This window comes from Callithrix jacchus, chromosome 4 (genome assembly GCF_049354715.1).
Source record: "Callithrix jacchus isolate 240 chromosome 4, calJac240_pri, whole genome shotgun sequence".
NCBI classification, from domain to species: domain Eukaryota; kingdom Metazoa; phylum Chordata; class Mammalia; order Primates; family Cebidae; genus Callithrix; species Callithrix jacchus.
The window spans coordinates 34,266,187-34,282,533 of NC_133505.1; the positions used below are offsets into that span (position 1 = coordinate 34,266,187).

Genomic DNA, 16,347 nt, shown 5'->3' on the forward strand with positions numbered 1-16,347 from the left:
ATTGCTGTTTTTTTGTGGGGGTGGGACCAGCCAAGCCTGATCACCTGGCTCCCTGCCTCAGAGCCTTTTTCTTTTAGTTGAATGGTAGACTGTCTCCCAGGTGTTCCAGTCGCTTGTTGAAGAGGCACCAGGATCTGTGTGATTTCCCCTGCAGTGACCCACTGCACCAGCTGAAACAGCCGCACTGAGATTTGTGGCACTGTTTTGCCCAGTAATCTCCCAGCCTGGCTCCCTGTTTCAGTCCCCTTTTTCATCAGATGAATGGGTGACTCTGCCTTCCCAGAGCTCTAATCGCCAGCTAAAACGTCGCCTGGACCATGTATTTTGTACGGAGAACCGCCGTGCTATGGCACTGGCAAAACAGCTGTGCTGGCCAAACCAGCCGAGCTGGTGACCCATGGGGCTCCTCTGCCTGGGGATCTTCCTAGTCTGTGGGCAATAAAAATCCGTCTGGAAATGTGAAGTCCACTCGCCCTCTGCGCTTTCACTGGGAACTTCAATCCTGAGCTGCCCCTAATTGGCCATCATTTGACTATGGAAGATGAACAGCCAGATAAAGAGGTCTGGAGGAGTCCTGAGCACAGGGGCTTCTGTCCCTGTGTTGGAGTGCACCACCCTCCTAGCAGATGGAAGCAGCTCACGAATCCATTAACCTAGAAGCTCCCACATTTTTTTTTAATTAGCTGGATGTGGTGGCACTTGCCTGCAGTCCTAGCTGCTCTGAAGAGTGAGGCAGTAGAGTCCCTTGAGCCCAGGAGTTTGAGGCTGCACTGAGCCATGATCATGTGACTGCACTTCACCCCAGATGACAGAGGGAGACTCTGTCTCTACAAATAAATAAATCAACAATAAAGGTGTTTTTTCAAAGCCAATGCTTGTAATAATTTGTTATACAGTCTTATAAAATTCATACACAGGCTCAACAGACTCATGGAATGAACTGATGAATTGATATACACACTAGTTACATAAAATAAAATCTTGCTTAACGTTTTCAGTGTCTTACATTTTGTAGTTTTCTGTGGTGCATTTTAATACATGCATATTTTAATCATTCAGTCAACAAAAATTAATTTAGGGCCTACACTAAACCAAGTATGCCCTCACTTGCACACGTGCCTGACGTCCTAGAAGCTTCACAAGACTGAGGTGGAGCCACTGGGGTTTTTTACAGGGAGAAATAAGACACTCTGACTCACAGTAGCAGGACCACTGTGGAGAGAACAGCCACGTAGCAGGTAATGGGACAGTGCTAGAGTCACTATTCAGGAGTGACAGGGTGGTGAGGGCCTAAGGGGAGAGGAGGGCCTGAGGGATGAGAGGGACGGAGGGAAGGGCTGGAGAAGCAGGAGGTGAGGAAAAGGAGCAGAGGGAAGGAATTCCAAAGCAGCAGAATTCTTAGGTTTAAACACATTGCTTTATAGATTTTTAATACATCCATTTAGAGCCTCTCAGGGTGTTCTTTGCAGTTGGGCTTTAATATCTTATGTAGGTCTGCCTAAAACCTAATTGTTTCTTATGTTAATCAGGTTTAAAAAAATACTAAGTGTTCCTATAAAATAAACACACCATTTAGATGTGGACACTTCCTAAAAACAGGCAGGGCATGAGCACTGGTGAGGGGCATTGTGACTGCACTGAACACTTGTGACTATGAGGTGAATGAAGTCTGTACTGGCTCCTGGTTGTAACGTACAGTAACACAGTGAGCTACTCTGTGCTGAGGAGATGTCCTGGACTCACACAGAAACTCAGGGCTGTGGAATGAAGGTATATTTAAAATACAAGAAGTGGGAGTCACAGATACATTTGCTGGGAAAGTGAAACAGGAGCTTTGTGGGTCCTGTTGCAATGCTTTTATTTTTTTTTTTGTATTCATTTTTTCTTGCCTTGTCTCAGATGAGAGCTTTTAGACACATTTATATATCAACGGGCCAAAGTCACAGTTTTTACCGATTAGATTCCTGATCATTCAGGGGTTACCAAGATTCTTCTATCCATTGTAGTTAATAAAAAGCAAACTGGTCTCTATGCTATCTCAGGCACTCAGGCAAAATTTTTCCAGACTTGAAGAAGGAAAAAAAAAAACCCTGGCTCTACACCTCCATTCCCAGGGCGAGCTCACTCTCTTGGCAGCAGGCTTCCGGGGGTGAGTTTTCTTCCAGAAGAGTCCAGGGGGACAGGTAAAGAGTGGGAGGCAGGGAGTTCAGTTCAGGGACCGGAATGCAGGGATGAAAAGTGAAGGGAGAGGGACGGGGCCCATGTCGAGGGTTTCTCTCTGGTTTCTCAGCAGCTCCTGGGCCAAGACTCAGGGAGACATTGAGACAGAGCGCTTGGCACAGAAGGAGCGGGGTCAGGGCGAAGTCCCATGGCCCCAGGGGTGGCTCTGACGGTATCAGACCCCGAAGGCGGTGTTTGGATTGTGGAGGCGCAGCGTTGGGGATTCCCCATCTCCGCAGAGTTTCTCTTCCTCTCCCAAACTGTGTCGGTTCCTTCTTCCTGGATACTCACGACGCGGACCCAGTTCCCACTCCCATTGGGTGCCGGGTTTCCAGAGAAGCCAATCAGCGTCCCTGCGGTCCTGGTTCTAAAGTCCCCAGTCACCCACCTAGAGTCAAATTCTCCCCAGACGCCGAGGATGAGGTCATGGCGCCCCGAACCCTCCTCCTGTTGCTCTCGGGGGCCTTGGCCCTGACTGAGACCTGGGCAGGTGAGTGCGGGGTGGGGAGGGAAACGGACTCTGCGGGGAGGAGCGCGGGGCCGCCCCGCGGTGACGCAGGACCCGGGAGCCGCGCCGGGAGGAGGGTCGGGCGGGTCTCAGCTCCTCCTCGTCCCCAGGCTCCCACTCCATGAGGTATTTCAGCACCGCCGTGTCCCGGCCCGGCCGCGGGGAGCCCCGCTTCATCATCGTGGGCTACGTGGACGACACGCAGTTCGTGCGGTTCGACAGCGACGCCGCGAATCCGAGGATGGAGCCGCGGGCGCCGTGGGTGGAGCAGGAGGGGCCGGAGTATTGGGAGGAGCAGACACGGAGAGCCAAGGCCATCGCACAGATTGACCGAGTGGACCTGCGGACCCTCCGCGGCTACTACAACCAGAGCGACGCCGGTGAGTGACCCCGGCTCGGGCGCAGGTCACGACCCCTCCCATCCGCCACGGACGTCCCGGGTCGCCCAGAGTCTCCCGGTCCAAGATCCACCCGAGAATGCGGGACCCGCCCAGACCCTCGACCCGGGAGGAACTCGGGCGCCTTTACCCGGTTTCATTTTCAGTTCAGGCAAAAATCCCCGCGGGTTGGTGGGGCGGGGACCGGGACTTTTGCCTAAACTGGAAATGGGAGGAGCTGACGCGGGGGCGGGGCCAGGGTCTCACACCATCCAGTGGATGTCTGGCTGCGACGTGGGGCCGGACGGGCGCCTCCTCCGTGGGTACCGGCAGGACGCCTACGACGGCAAGGACTACATCGCCCTGAACGAGGACCTGCGCTCCTGGACGGCCGCGGACATGGCGGCTCAGATCACCCAGCGCAAGTGGGAGGCGGCCAATGCGGCTGAGGAGATGAGAGCCTACCTGGAGGGCGAGTGCCTGGAGTGGCTCCACAGATACCTGGAGAACGCGAAGGAGACGCTGCAGCGAGCGGGTACCAGGGGCCAGGGAACCTCCCTGATCACCTGTAGACCTCCCGCTGGCCTTGCAGAAGGAGGGGAGGAAAATGGGACCAACACTCGAATATCACACTCCCACTCGTCCTGAGGGAGAGGAATCCTCCTGGGTTTCCAGATCCGGTACCAGAGAGTGACTCTGAGGGCCTGCCCTGCTCTCTGATACAATTAAGGGTTGCAGTCTCTGAGGGAAAGCAGGGAAAGTCAATCCCAGGAATACTGATCAGGCGTTCCCTGTGACCCCACAGCTGCACTGGTCACCAGCATTTTCCTCTCCTGCCTTGTCCTCTGCCTCACACTCAATGTGTGGGGGGGTCTGACTCCAGCTCTTCTGAGTCCCTTAACCTCTGCGGGGAGGAGCGCGGGGCCGCCCCGCGGTGACGCAGGACCCGGGAGCCGCGCCGGGAGGAGGGTCGGGCGGGTCTCAGCTCCTCCTCGTCCCCAGGCTCCCACTCCATGAGGTATTTCAGCACCGCCGTGTCCCGGCCCGGCCAGGACAGTCCCAGAACCCACTCAGAAACTAGAACTTTCCAAGGACCAGGACATTATTCCAGGTGCCTGTGTCCAGGCTGGTGTCTGGGTTCTGTGCTCCCTTCCCTACCCCAGGTGTCCCGTCCATTTTCAGGATGGTCACGTGGGTGCTGCAGCGGTGTCCCATGAGAGATGCAAGATGTCTGAATTTTCTGACTCTTCCCTTCAGAGCCCCCTAAGACACACGTGACCCACCACCCCGTCTCTGACCATGAGGCCACCCTGAGGTGCTGGGCCCTGGGCTTCTACCCTGCGGAGATCACACTGACCTGGCAGCGGGATGGGGAGGACCAGACCCAGGACATGGAGCTCGTAGAGACCAGGCCCACAGGGGATAGAACCTTCCAGAAGTGGGCTGCTGTGGTGGTGCCTTCTGGAGAGGAGCACAGATACACATGCCATATGCAGCACGAGGGGCTGCCCGAGCCCCTCACCCTGAGATGGGGTAAGGAGGGAGATGGGGGTGTCATGTCTCTTAGGGAAACCAGGAGCCCCTCTGGAGACCTTTAGCAGGGTTTGGGCTGGGGGCTGGGACCTGGGATCAGGGCCCCTCACCTTCTCCTCCTTTCCCAGAGCCGCCTTCCCAGCCCACCATCCCCATCATGGGCATCGTGGCTGCCTTGGCTATCCTTGGAGCAGTCGGTGGAGCTGTGGTCGTTGCTGTGATGTGGAGGAAGAAGAGCTCAGGTGAGGAAGGGGTGAGGCGTGGGGTCTGCGATTTCTTGTCCCACTGAGGGTTCCAAGCCCCAGGTAGAAGTGTGTCCTGCCTGGTTACTGGGAAGCAGCATCCACACTCATGAGCCGACCCAGCCTGGGCCCTGTGTGCCAGCACTCACTCTTGTGTAAAGCACCTGTGACAATGAAGGACAGATGTATCACCTTGATGACTGTGGTGATGGGGACCTGATCCCAGCAGTCACAGGTCACAAGGGAACGTCACTGCTGAGGACAGTCCTTAGGAGGGCAGTTGGTCCAGGACCCACACCTGCTTTCCCTGTTTTTCCTGATCCTTCCCTGAGTCTTTAGTCACACATTTCTGGAAACTTCTCTGGGTTCCAAGACTAGGAGGTTCCTCTAGGACCTCATGGCCTTGCCACCTTTCTGAGCCCTCACAGGATATGTTTTTCCCACAGACAAAAAAGGAGGAAGCTACTCTCAGGCTGCAAGTAAGTATGAAGGAGGCTGATCCCTGAGATCATTGAGATATTGTGGTCGGGAGCCCATGGGGGAGCTCGCCCAGCCCGCAATTCCTCCTCTAGTGGCGTTTGCTATGGGCTCTGACCAGGCTCTGTTTTTGTTCAACCCCAGGAAGCGAGAGTGCCCAGGGCTCTGATGTGTCTCTCACGGCTTGTAAAGGTGAGATCTTGGGAGAGGAGGCGGCTGATATGTGTGGGGTTTTGGGGGGAACAGTGGGAACAGCTGTGTTATGGGGTTTCTTTGACTTGGATGTATTGAGCTGATGATGGGTTGTTTAAAGTGACTGATATAAATTTGTTAATGAATTTTTTTTATAGTGTGAGACAGCTGCCTTGTGTGGGACTGAGGCAAGATTTATCCACACCTTCCATTTGTGACTTCAAGAACCCTAACGTCTCTTACTCCAAAGGCATCTGAATGTGTCTGTCCCTATAGACATAATGTGAGGAGGTGGGAAGACCAGCCCAGCCCCGTGTCCACCCTGACCCCTTCCCCACGCTGACCTGCATTCCTTCCCCGGTCACCTTTCCTGTTCCAGAGACCTGGGGCTGGGATGTCTCCACCTCTGTCTCAACTTCATGGTGCACTGAGCGGTAACTTCTTACTTTCCTATTAAAATTAGAATCTGAATGTAATTTACTTCTTCAAATTATTTCCATGAGACATTGATGGGTTAAATAAAGGAGAAGATTCCTGAAATTTGTGAGACAAATAAATGGAAGACCTGAGAAACTTCCACCGTCCACGTGTTTCTTGTGCTGATTTGTTGCAGGGCTGGAGAGTTGATGGGACTGAGTCCAGTGGGTGTGCAGGCTACTGTGGGCTTTATGTGGTCACTGCTTGGCTGGGTCATCTTTGCTGCTCCATCATCCTTGGCCCTTCAGTAGAAGCGCGTCCCTGTGACCACAGGGACTTGAGTGTCACCTATGGTGGTCTCTACACATTGAAGTCCTGTGGTATCTGGAGACAAATTTTCAGACCGCTGTCCCTCTCACCCTCCGTCCAGGTCTCTTTCCTGGATTGTATTTTCCATCTTTCCCCCAACCTTCTTAAACAAACAGATTCTGAAACTTGCAGAGGGGAGGGCTCCCATAGTTTCTCATCATAGGTAACTTTCTGTTGGAACTCTCTTCTGCTCTATCTTCTACTCTTCTTCGTGCCTGAGTCGTAGTGATCCTAGTGCTGCCTCCAAACCAAACTCATGGATTTATAAAGCAGAGTCTAACTTAGATTCATATGTGGTTGGAAAATGAGACCCACAAGCCTAGGGTTATCTTTCCTAAGGGAAAAATATGGTTGTGTGCTGTAGCATGTGGGAGGAGGGAGGCAGGGAGGGAGGGCACACATGCAGCCCTGGTGAGAAAAGCTCTGGCAGCACTGATGTCAGTGTGAGATGATGTTGCTCTTCAGCTGCCACAGAACAGCATTTGGCCTGAAGCTACATTAATAAAGATATTGCCTTTAAATAGGGAGGTGCCCTTCAGTGATCATTCATTCAACTGACATTTGTTGTCTGCTAGGTATATGACTGCTTTTGCATTTAGAAAACATTTTAGTAAAAACAGAAGGATTTCTAGCCTTCTGGTGTATGCATTCTAGATGCAATCTTATCCAACCTGTGGCTCACAGGCTGCATGTGGCCAAGGACAGCTTCCAATATGAGGAGGTCCCTGCTTATCTGTGGTGGCAGATATGAAAATTTTGCACATACTTTTTTTTCTTGTTTCTATTTTTTACTGCTCATTAGCTGTCATTAGTGTATTTTATGTGTGGCTCAAGACAATTATACTTCCCGTGAGGTCCAGGGAAGCCAAAAGATTGGACACCTCTGTAGGTAGAATATAGATATAGTATAAGCAGAGTAAGAGCAGAAAATGTTTGAGTTAGAAGGTGGCAAGTGCTGTGGGGCAGGTGATCCAGAGTGTGGGCTGTGGGGACAGGGAGGTGGCTGTTGTGCTGGGTGGTCAGCATGGGCCTCGTTGCAAATGTGACCTTTGAGTGAAGATTTGAGGGATGTGAGGAGCTGTCCACAAGGATGATGGGGAAGCTCTTTTCAGGCAGGAACCTTCAGTGCAGATGCACCAGGGCAGGAAAGTGTCTGTGTTCCTGGAAGGAGGAAGAGGCCAGAAGGGCTGGACAGAGAGAAACTGAAATGAGGTCAGAGGTGTGGCCAGAGCAGAAAGGCCTGGAGGGTGTGGGATGGGTTTTGACCTTTGCTCTGAATGACATGGGGAGTTAGAGGACAGTTTTGAAAACTGGGACATGGTAGGACTTATACTTTGAAAGCTTGTCTCTGGCTGCTGTGCTGAGAACAGAATTGAGAAGTGGGGGAAAAGTGAGGCAGTAAGGAAATGGTGGGGAAGGAGTGCAGTATTCCAGGATGGAGATGCTGGTTACCTTAGCTGGGGTGTGAGCAGGGGAAATGGTGGGAAGTGATGGGATTTTGGATGAATTTGAAGATGGACTTCACAGCACTTGCTGCTGAATTGTATCTGTGGTGTGAGAAAGAAGAAATAAGGACACCCACAGTGTTGGACTGAGTGAGTAGAACGGAGGAGCTGCTGTCAGTGGAGATGGGGAGACTCCCGCAGGAGCATATGGAGGAGAGGGCATTGCATGCATTTAGTGGAGGAGACATCTACGAGGGGTGCAGGTGAGGGGCCTGGCTGCCTCTGCAGCTACAGCTTCACCATCCAGTTACTATCCTGCTTCCACCTGCTGTGTCTCAGAGCCAGAGCACTGATTCTCCCTGGGCTGTCTGCACAGGTAGGTGAAGGTCAGGGAAGTTATGGTCTGCTGTTGGTTATAATAAGCCATGGATTATTGTGCTTTCTCAGATAATTAAAGAAATAATAAGAGAAATTGTAACTGAAACAGTTATTTGGAAGACCACAATAATGCAAAGTTTCTTATTCATCTAAAGAAGGCAACAGAAGAAAAATAGTTGAGTGAAAAACAGATAATATTAGAAGGCAGCAAATGACAATGCACAGACTTAAACCCAATGAGGCCAACAATGACATTAAACGTAATGGACTCACAGACTCCAATGACAAGATAAACAGTGCAGAGGGGGAAAAGAAGTCAATCCATAAATAACCACAGGCTATTTACAAAAGCCATAAAATTCAGTAGAAGATACAGAAAATTTGAAAGTAAAGGATAGAAAAGAAATGCCAGACACACATTCATGGAAACCACATGGAGATGCCATTTAGAGAAATTACAGGACATGAATCTCATGAGACACAGTCAGTGTAGACAGCTCACAATGTCTTTATTTTTCTTCAGAGACAGGGTCTGTTGCCCAGGCTGAAATGCAATGGTGATATCATACCTCACTGTAACCTCACACTCCTGGTCTGAAGTGATTCTCCTGCCTCAGCCTCCCAAGTAGCTAGGACTACAGGTGTGTGCCCCCACAGCTGGCTATAATGTCTCATTTTCTCATGTGATGTGGGTGATCAAGGAAGCAATGTCATGCCATGTGTTTGACTTGCAGTAGGTGCACAACGAATATCAGAGGAATGAAGAAATAAAACCACTTAGTAATTCAGGCCATGTCCACATCTACATTTTACAGATGAGGAGCAACATCTCAAACAAGTAAAAAAAAAAATAAATGGATTTACATCATCCAGAGCAGAATCGAGAATACATTCCCTGTGCTAAAGGAATCAGAGCTCTACTGAGGTCATAGTGGTACCATGAATAGCTACTAGATTTGGAAGTGACACATTTCAATATATACTAAACAAAGGGTGTGCAAGGGTTAACTGAATGCAGAGATAAAGGAGGAAAATGGATTTGTTAAAAGATCGACAAAATCTTTACCTTTTAAAAGTGGATTTATGTGGACCAAAGCAGGTATTTTAGCCACCCAGTGATGTATGTCTCCAAATCATATTGCAAGTTATAAAAAATGGTGTAAACCTAAAGTTATCACCTAATGGCAAGTCAAGCAGAAAAATATCTTTTTCCCAAAGTAAAATGTTTTTATATGAAGGTTTCTAATAATGTACAGTGACATCTAGTGGAGGCAAACTGGTATTACAATCCATTAAAATAACCAACAGGTGTCACTCTACTGTCATAATTACGGTGTATACTACCCTCATTAATAATGGTAATCTTAATCCTCGTATTCTAACTCTATATTTTAAAGACTTTTGTAAAATTTATCTCCTTTAACCTAGAAGCAATCAAACTCCAAGTGGTGCTGAAAACAGAGCCACACATGGTCATGTCATTCTTCTGAGGACTCTTAAATCAACCTCAGGAAAAGCTCCAACTGCTGTCCCCACACGACAACCCCTTCTCAGCAGAAAGTAACCAAAAATAATCATTGCCCAACACCTTTTAACAGCAGTTACGGTTATCACTCCTGAGGGGAATAATGCAGAAGTTATTAAGAAATTATTTTAGACAGAGAGGAATTTTTCTTTCATAAAAAGCAGTCCCAAAACTATTTCTTTTCTAACAGAAAGCCTGAAAAGCTGCAAACTGGAAGCTTGCATATGTAAATGCCGGCAGCTGTACTAAAAGCCAGGTACACCCAACATGGCGGTTCCCCCTCCCTTTTCTTTGTCTACTCATGTGTGAGTTTCATGGCACCAGTCAAAGCCGAGTCTGCAGGTCAGGATGCCAGGCAGGTAGAGGCTACATTTGCATAATAAAAGACTAGGGTGGGAGGGCCAGTTTCTTCACAGGCTATGTAAATGGCACACCTGGTCCAGCCAATCCCCTGAGCCCTATGTAAATCAATCACTGCCTCCTAAAGCCTCTCCATAAAGGCGGTTGCATCCCACCCCAAATCCTGAAACCCAACTGGAGCAACCTGTCTTCTCTGTATGATAAAGATTTCTCTCTCTTCTTTGTCTATTAAACTTTCTGCTCCTTAACCTGCTCCATATGTATGTCCTTGTCATTAACCATCACAGGACAATAAGCATGGGTATGTACCCCAAACAGTGCCATTTCAACACCACTGGAGGTAGTGAGTGTGGTGCATTTCTTGAGGCCTATGTGAACCTGATAGGACACACCTGAGGGGAAGCCATCACACAGTCTGCAGGCTTTGGCCATCAGTGTAGAAGACACAAGTCCTCAGATCTCCACAGGTGCCATTATGGCCAGAGCCTCCTCTCTGCATGGGTAGTGAGGCTTGGCCCTTCCACTGAACACAGTGACAGGGATCTCTCCAGAGGTGAAGATACTATTCCTCCCCTAAAATGGTTTTACCTCATGCTTTTTCTGCTTTACAGGAAAGCTGACTCTGGCTGGTGTCCAGTGAAGAAATCCCAGGCACACAGGAGGGACAGGTGGATTTCAGGGCTGTGCTTGATCTGGGAATCGAAGAGCACTGATCACCAGGTGGCGCCATTGTGCTGCTCCTGCACCTAGAAGGTGGACGCTGGGGCTGAGCGGCAGGGTGGGGAGAGGATGTCATTCCTCATTTTCCAGGTTCCAAGTAAAAATCCTCCTGCCCAGCCCATCTGGTTCTTCCTAAATCCTCAATCTAACAAGGACTGTGTTCTCTTTCTTTTTTTTTTAACTTTAAATTCTGGAATACATCTGCAGAGCATGCAGGTCTGTTACATAGGTATCCATGTGTCATGATGGTTTGCTGCTCCTATTAATGCTCTCCCTCCCCTTCTGCTCCACCCCCTGACAGGCCCCAGTGTATGATGCTCCCCTCCCAGAGTCCATGTGTTCTCATTGTTCAACCCCCATTTATGAGTGAGAACATGCAGTGTTTGGTTTTCTGTTCCTGTGTTAGTTTGCTGAGAATGATGACTCCCAACTTCATCCATGTCCCTGCAAAGGACATGAACTCATTCTTTTTTATGGCAGCAAGAACTGTCTTTTTCTCAGACAGGTCTTTTTGACCAGGCAGGCCGTTTTGACCGAGAAAAGTGGATGTAATTGTTAGGTTAACCACATCCTTGTTTATTGTGTTGTCAGTAAACTGAAATCAAAATACACACCTCATAAGTTATAAAAGAACCCATAATAAGCACATATTTACAATGTACTGACACCACTGAGGTTTTCTCCAAGTGTGGGCACAGCTGCAGACACACCTTGTCCCTTGAGTCAAGACACAGGTTAGAGAAAAATGGAAAGAAACCCCAGTCACTGCAAAAAGGGCCCCCATGGAAGAGGCCTGGCAGGGGAGTCTGCTGTCCCAGGTCCACCATATTTGTGGATGACTCCCCCTATTCCGGGAAGGACTTTTTTTACAAAAATTATTTTTATATCCACTTTAGTTCTGAAATTGCAGAATGTCCAGACTCAGCACTGGTCAGTTATACTATCTCTTTCTTCCCTATAAAATGCTGTGCCAAAGGGTGCCCTTATACACTCCTATCCTCTTCCTGGAGAGAAGCAAAACAATAATGGACAACACTGAAACATATAAACTTACTTTAAATATGTGCTGTCAGAAGTAGCTACTGAAAGATTAATTCCACCAAAATGAGGGAAGGTAAAAAAAGAAAAACCATCTGCACACCCATGTCCATAGCAGCATTAATCACAACAGCCACGAAATGGAGGCAATCAAAGCACCACCTAACAGATGAATTGATCAAAAAAATGTGGTACATGCAGACAATGGAATATTATTTAGCCTAAAAAGAGGATATCCTGTTCTACGCTGCACTATGGACTAACCTGGAGAACATGGCTAAGTGAAATAAGCCAATCACAAAGAAGCTCCAATACTGCACAATTCCATTTATATGAGGTGTCTGAACCCTTAGAACCTGAAAGTAGTATGGTGATTGCCAAGGGCTGGGTGGGGGGAATGGGGATTAATGAGGAGTTTTTGTTCAATGAGCATAGAGTTTCAGTTTTGTGAGATAAAAAGTTATCAGGATCTGTGGCACAACAGTGTGCTTAGAGATAACACTACAGTACTGCACACTTCAAAATAGTTAAGATACCAAATTTTATGTAATATCTTTTATGGCACAATGAAAAAAAAAGCCCTGTTACTAATTGAGGAAAAAAAGCACATAAATTCATTAAAAATATACTAGTATATGCTTATCATGAAGAACGTGATACAGAAAACCATGAGAGATCCTTGCTATCATCCATGAACCAGCAGATTCAGCATCTCATGTAACGAGACAGAAAGACTCAAAGGCTCAGTCTTGACATCTTGAAGCAGTTTGACTTTTGGAAGGACCCCAGGTGGCTCCACTTCGTGTAAAAGCACTGTCCCAGACGGTGGTGGAGGGACATCCTAGGATGGTGGCTCTGCTCATAGGTAGAAGCGTCCGTTTCATATGGGAGAATATCAGAAGGGCCCAGGAGTGATATTTCCAAGAAAGTAAAATTAATAGAATGCCCAAAGTTTCTAACTTATCGAAAGAGTCATACAAACAGAAGAGATATCAAAGTTAAATTAATAAGAGTTATTTAGAAAATAAACAAAAACAAGGCAAGTATTAACTCCAGGAGGAACAAATGTGCCAGAAGTGAGAAGTATTAACGTTGACATGTGAGAATATTAGTCATGGAAAAGGAAACACGGCATGACTGAACTACACATAATTACTATATAATACACTGGGAAGAAGAAGGAATGGGAAGGGTGAAAGAGAACAAGTGCTCTAACTATTGCACCCGCCCACCACTGTGCTGTGCAACAATGGCTGTGACTGAAAAAAAAAAAAAACAAGCAGTATCAATAAACAAATGGTACTTAGAGATACGGAGGTCAAGTCAAAAACGTCAGCTAAGAATGTTGAAAGTGTTTGCTCCCTAGAAAAGCAGAGATTGGTAAGAAGCAGAGAAGGCACTCATTTTTCTCAAGGAATCCTGTGCAAATATTTGACTCTTTCAATTATGGACAATTGTAAATTTGATTGAAATAAAAGCAAAAACTTCAATGAATATGCAAGTTTATGCCTAATGACAACTGTATTCAACAATGATATAACTAAATATAATTATAATTATATTTTAATTATATATATAATATACATAATAATTATATTATAATTTATGTTTAGTTATAACTCAATATAACAATGATATTACTAAAACATAAAAATAACACAGTCATGCATAAATGTGTATGTAACATCGACTCTGAATAAAAACATGGAAGAATATGTCGATAAACACATCTCTGGATGAATAGCCCACAAATGAATTCTCTACCCCATCTCATTTATTGGTTGCCCTGTGAACTGAGGCAGCAGGTATCAGGACCTAAGGTTTCTCATCCTTCTCTTGCTTCCAGGCAGGTCCTGCATCCACTCCTACTGCACAGAGGGCTCTCATCCCTGCCTTGTGTCTGTTTTGACAGCCCTGCCACCTCACTGACATTCTTAGAAGGACCCTGATAGGAGAAGATGTTGATGCTTGCTGAACTCATCCAGATTCCCAGTTCATTTATTCTTCATCAATTTTGTCCACACCTCCCAAGCACGCACTTCATTCCAGAAGCAGACTGACCCTATTCTTATTTTATTGCCCACAGTTCTCTTTCTTTTCAATTTTTGTGAGTACATGGTAGATTTATTTCTTCATGGAGTACATGAGATGTTATAATACAGACATGCAATGTACAATAATCACATGACAGAGAATGGGGTATCCATCCTATCAAGCATTTATCCTTAGTGCTACAAACAATTCAATTACATGCTTTTAGTTACTTTAAAATGTACAGTTAAGTTTTATTGACTATAGTCACCCTGTTGTATAATCAAATAGTCATATTCGTTCATTCTATATTTTTGTAACCATTGACCATTTCCACCTCCCCTCTACCACCTTTCCCAGCCTCTAGTAACCATTATCCCACTTTCTATGCCTGTGAGTTTCATTGTTTTGATTTTTACATCCCACAAATAAGTAAGAATATGCAATGTTTGTCTTTTTGTGCTTATTTCACTTAACATAAGGATTTCCAGTTTCATCCATGTTGTTGCAAATGACAGAATCTCATTCTTTTTATGGCTGAATAGTACTCCATTGTGTATATGCACTGCATTTTCTTTATCCATTAATTTGTTGATGGACACTTTTGTTGCTGCCAAATCTTAGCGTGAACAGCGCTGCAGCAAACACGGGAGTGTAGTTGTATCTTTAATAAATTAATTTCCTGTCTTTTGGGTATATACCCAACAGTAGGATTGTTGGATCATATGATGGCTCTACTTTTAGTTTTTGGAGGGATCTCCAAACTGTTCTTCATAGTGGTTGTACTCATTTACATTCCCACCAACAGTGCACGAGGGTTCCCTTTTCTCACCAGTGTTTGTTATTGCCTGTCTTTTGGATAGAAGCCATTTTAATTGGGGTGAGAATAAAATCAAATTTTATGAAATATAGATTAGGTCTTTTCACATAATCCCATATTTCTTGGAAGCTTTGTTCATTTCTTTTTGCTCTTTTTTCTCGATCTTGCCTTCTCATCTTATTTCATTGAGTTAATCTTCAATCTCTGATATCCTTTCTTCTACTTGGTCAGTTCAGCTATTGAAACTTTCGTATGCTTCATGAAGTTCTTGTGTTGTGTTTTTCAGCTCCATCTACTCATTTATATTCCTCTATAAGCTGTTTATTCTCATTAGCATTTTGTCAAACATTTTTTCAAGGTTTTTAATTTCTTTTCATTGGGTTAGAACTTGTTCTTTTAGCTCAGAGAAATTTGTCATTACCCACCTTCTGAAGCCTGTTTCTGTCAATTCATCACACTCGTTCTCCATCCAGCCCTGTTCCCTTGCTGGTGAGGAGTTGTGATCCTTGGAGGAGGAGAGACATTCTGGTTTTGGGTGTTTTCATCCTTTTTGTGCTGGTTTTTTCCCATCTTTGTGGATTTATCTACCTGTGGTCTTTGTAGTTGGTGACTTTTGGATGGGGTCTCTGAGTGGACATCCTTTTTGTTGATGCTGAAGTTATTTCTTTCTGTTTTTTAATTTTTCTTCTAATAGCCAGACACCTCTGCTGTAGGACTGCTGGAGGTTCACTCCAGACCCTGCTTGCCTAGGGATCACCTGCAGCAGCTGCAGAACAGTAAGGGTTGCTGCCAGTTTCTTCTGCTATCTTTGCCCCAGAAGGATACCCATCAGATATCAGTCTGAGCTCTCCTTTATGAGGTGACTCTTTGGATATATGGGGGTCAAGGAGCTTCTTGAGGAAACAGTCTGTCCTTTATTGGAGCTGAAGTGCTGAGCTTTGAGCTCTATTGTTCCATTCAGAGCTGCTGGGCTGGTACATTTACGTCTGCTGCAGTGGAACTCATAATTGCCTTTTTTTCCCCCAGGTGCTCTTTCCCAGGAAGGTAGGGCTTTATTTATAATTTCTGTCATGCTGCCTTTATTCTGGGTTTCTCTGCCCAGAGAGGAGGTAGCCTAGTCACAGTCTGCCAGCAGAGGTATTACTGAACTGCTGTGGGCTCTTCCAAGCTGCTCTGTGAACTTCCTTGCAGTTTTGTTTATAGGGGTGTAATTAGAACTGCTTCAATAAAGGCATTCTGTCTCTGTAATGGCAGATTCTCTCTGTAATGGCGGGCTGCCTCGGTAATGGTGGACTTCCTCGGTAATGGCAAACTGCCTCAGTAATGGCAGAGTACCTTGGTAGTGCTTAACTACCTCAGTAATGGCGGCCGCCCTTCCCCCACAGAGTTGGACCATCCTGGGTTCAGCTGTGTTTGCTGTGAAACTCTCAATCCATAGTGCTTTAGATTGCTAGTCTTTGTGGGGGTGGGATCGGCTGAGCCAGATGACTTGGCTCCCTGTTTCAGTCCCCCTTTTTTTCAGTTGAATTGGCAACTCTGTCTCCCAGGCAGTCCAGTCATCAATTGAAACAGCACCCACATTTGTGTGAGTTGTTGTGCAGAGACCTGTTGTGCCAGCTGAAACAGCTGCGCTGGAGACTCGTGGTGCTTTTTCGCCCAGGAATCTCCTGACCTGGCTCCCTGTTTCAGTTTGCT

At 46.7% G+C, this 16,347-nt stretch overlaps 1 protein-coding gene and 1 pseudogene across 2 annotated transcripts; one reads left to right on the forward strand and one right to left on the reverse strand.

The window, feature by feature from the left end:
• Positions 1-2,616: 2,616 nt before the first annotated feature.
• Positions 2,617-6,133, forward strand: LOC144582063 (saoe class I histocompatibility antigen, A alpha chain-like). Of its 2 annotated transcripts, XM_078368485.1 has the most exons (8): positions 2,617-2,710; positions 2,839-3,108; positions 3,365-3,640; positions 4,363-4,638; positions 4,767-4,880; positions 5,327-5,359; positions 5,502-5,549; positions 5,708-6,133. In XM_078368485.1, the coding sequence occupies exons 1-8, from the start codon at positions 2,647-2,649 to the stop codon at positions 5,710-5,712; spliced, it is 1,086 nt and encodes a 361-aa protein (XP_078224611.1). In that variant the 5' UTR covers positions 2,617-2,646; the 3' UTR covers positions 5,713-6,133. The 2 variants fall into 2 exon arrangements, with proteins under 2 accessions (XP_078224611.1, XP_078224612.1); XM_078368486.1 differs by lacking the exon at positions 4,363-4,638.
• A 1,153-nt stretch (positions 6,134-7,286) lies between these two features.
• LOC144582066 (uncharacterized) lies at positions 7,287-8,154 on the reverse strand (annotated as a pseudogene).
• Positions 8,155-16,347: the final 8,193 nt, after the last annotated feature.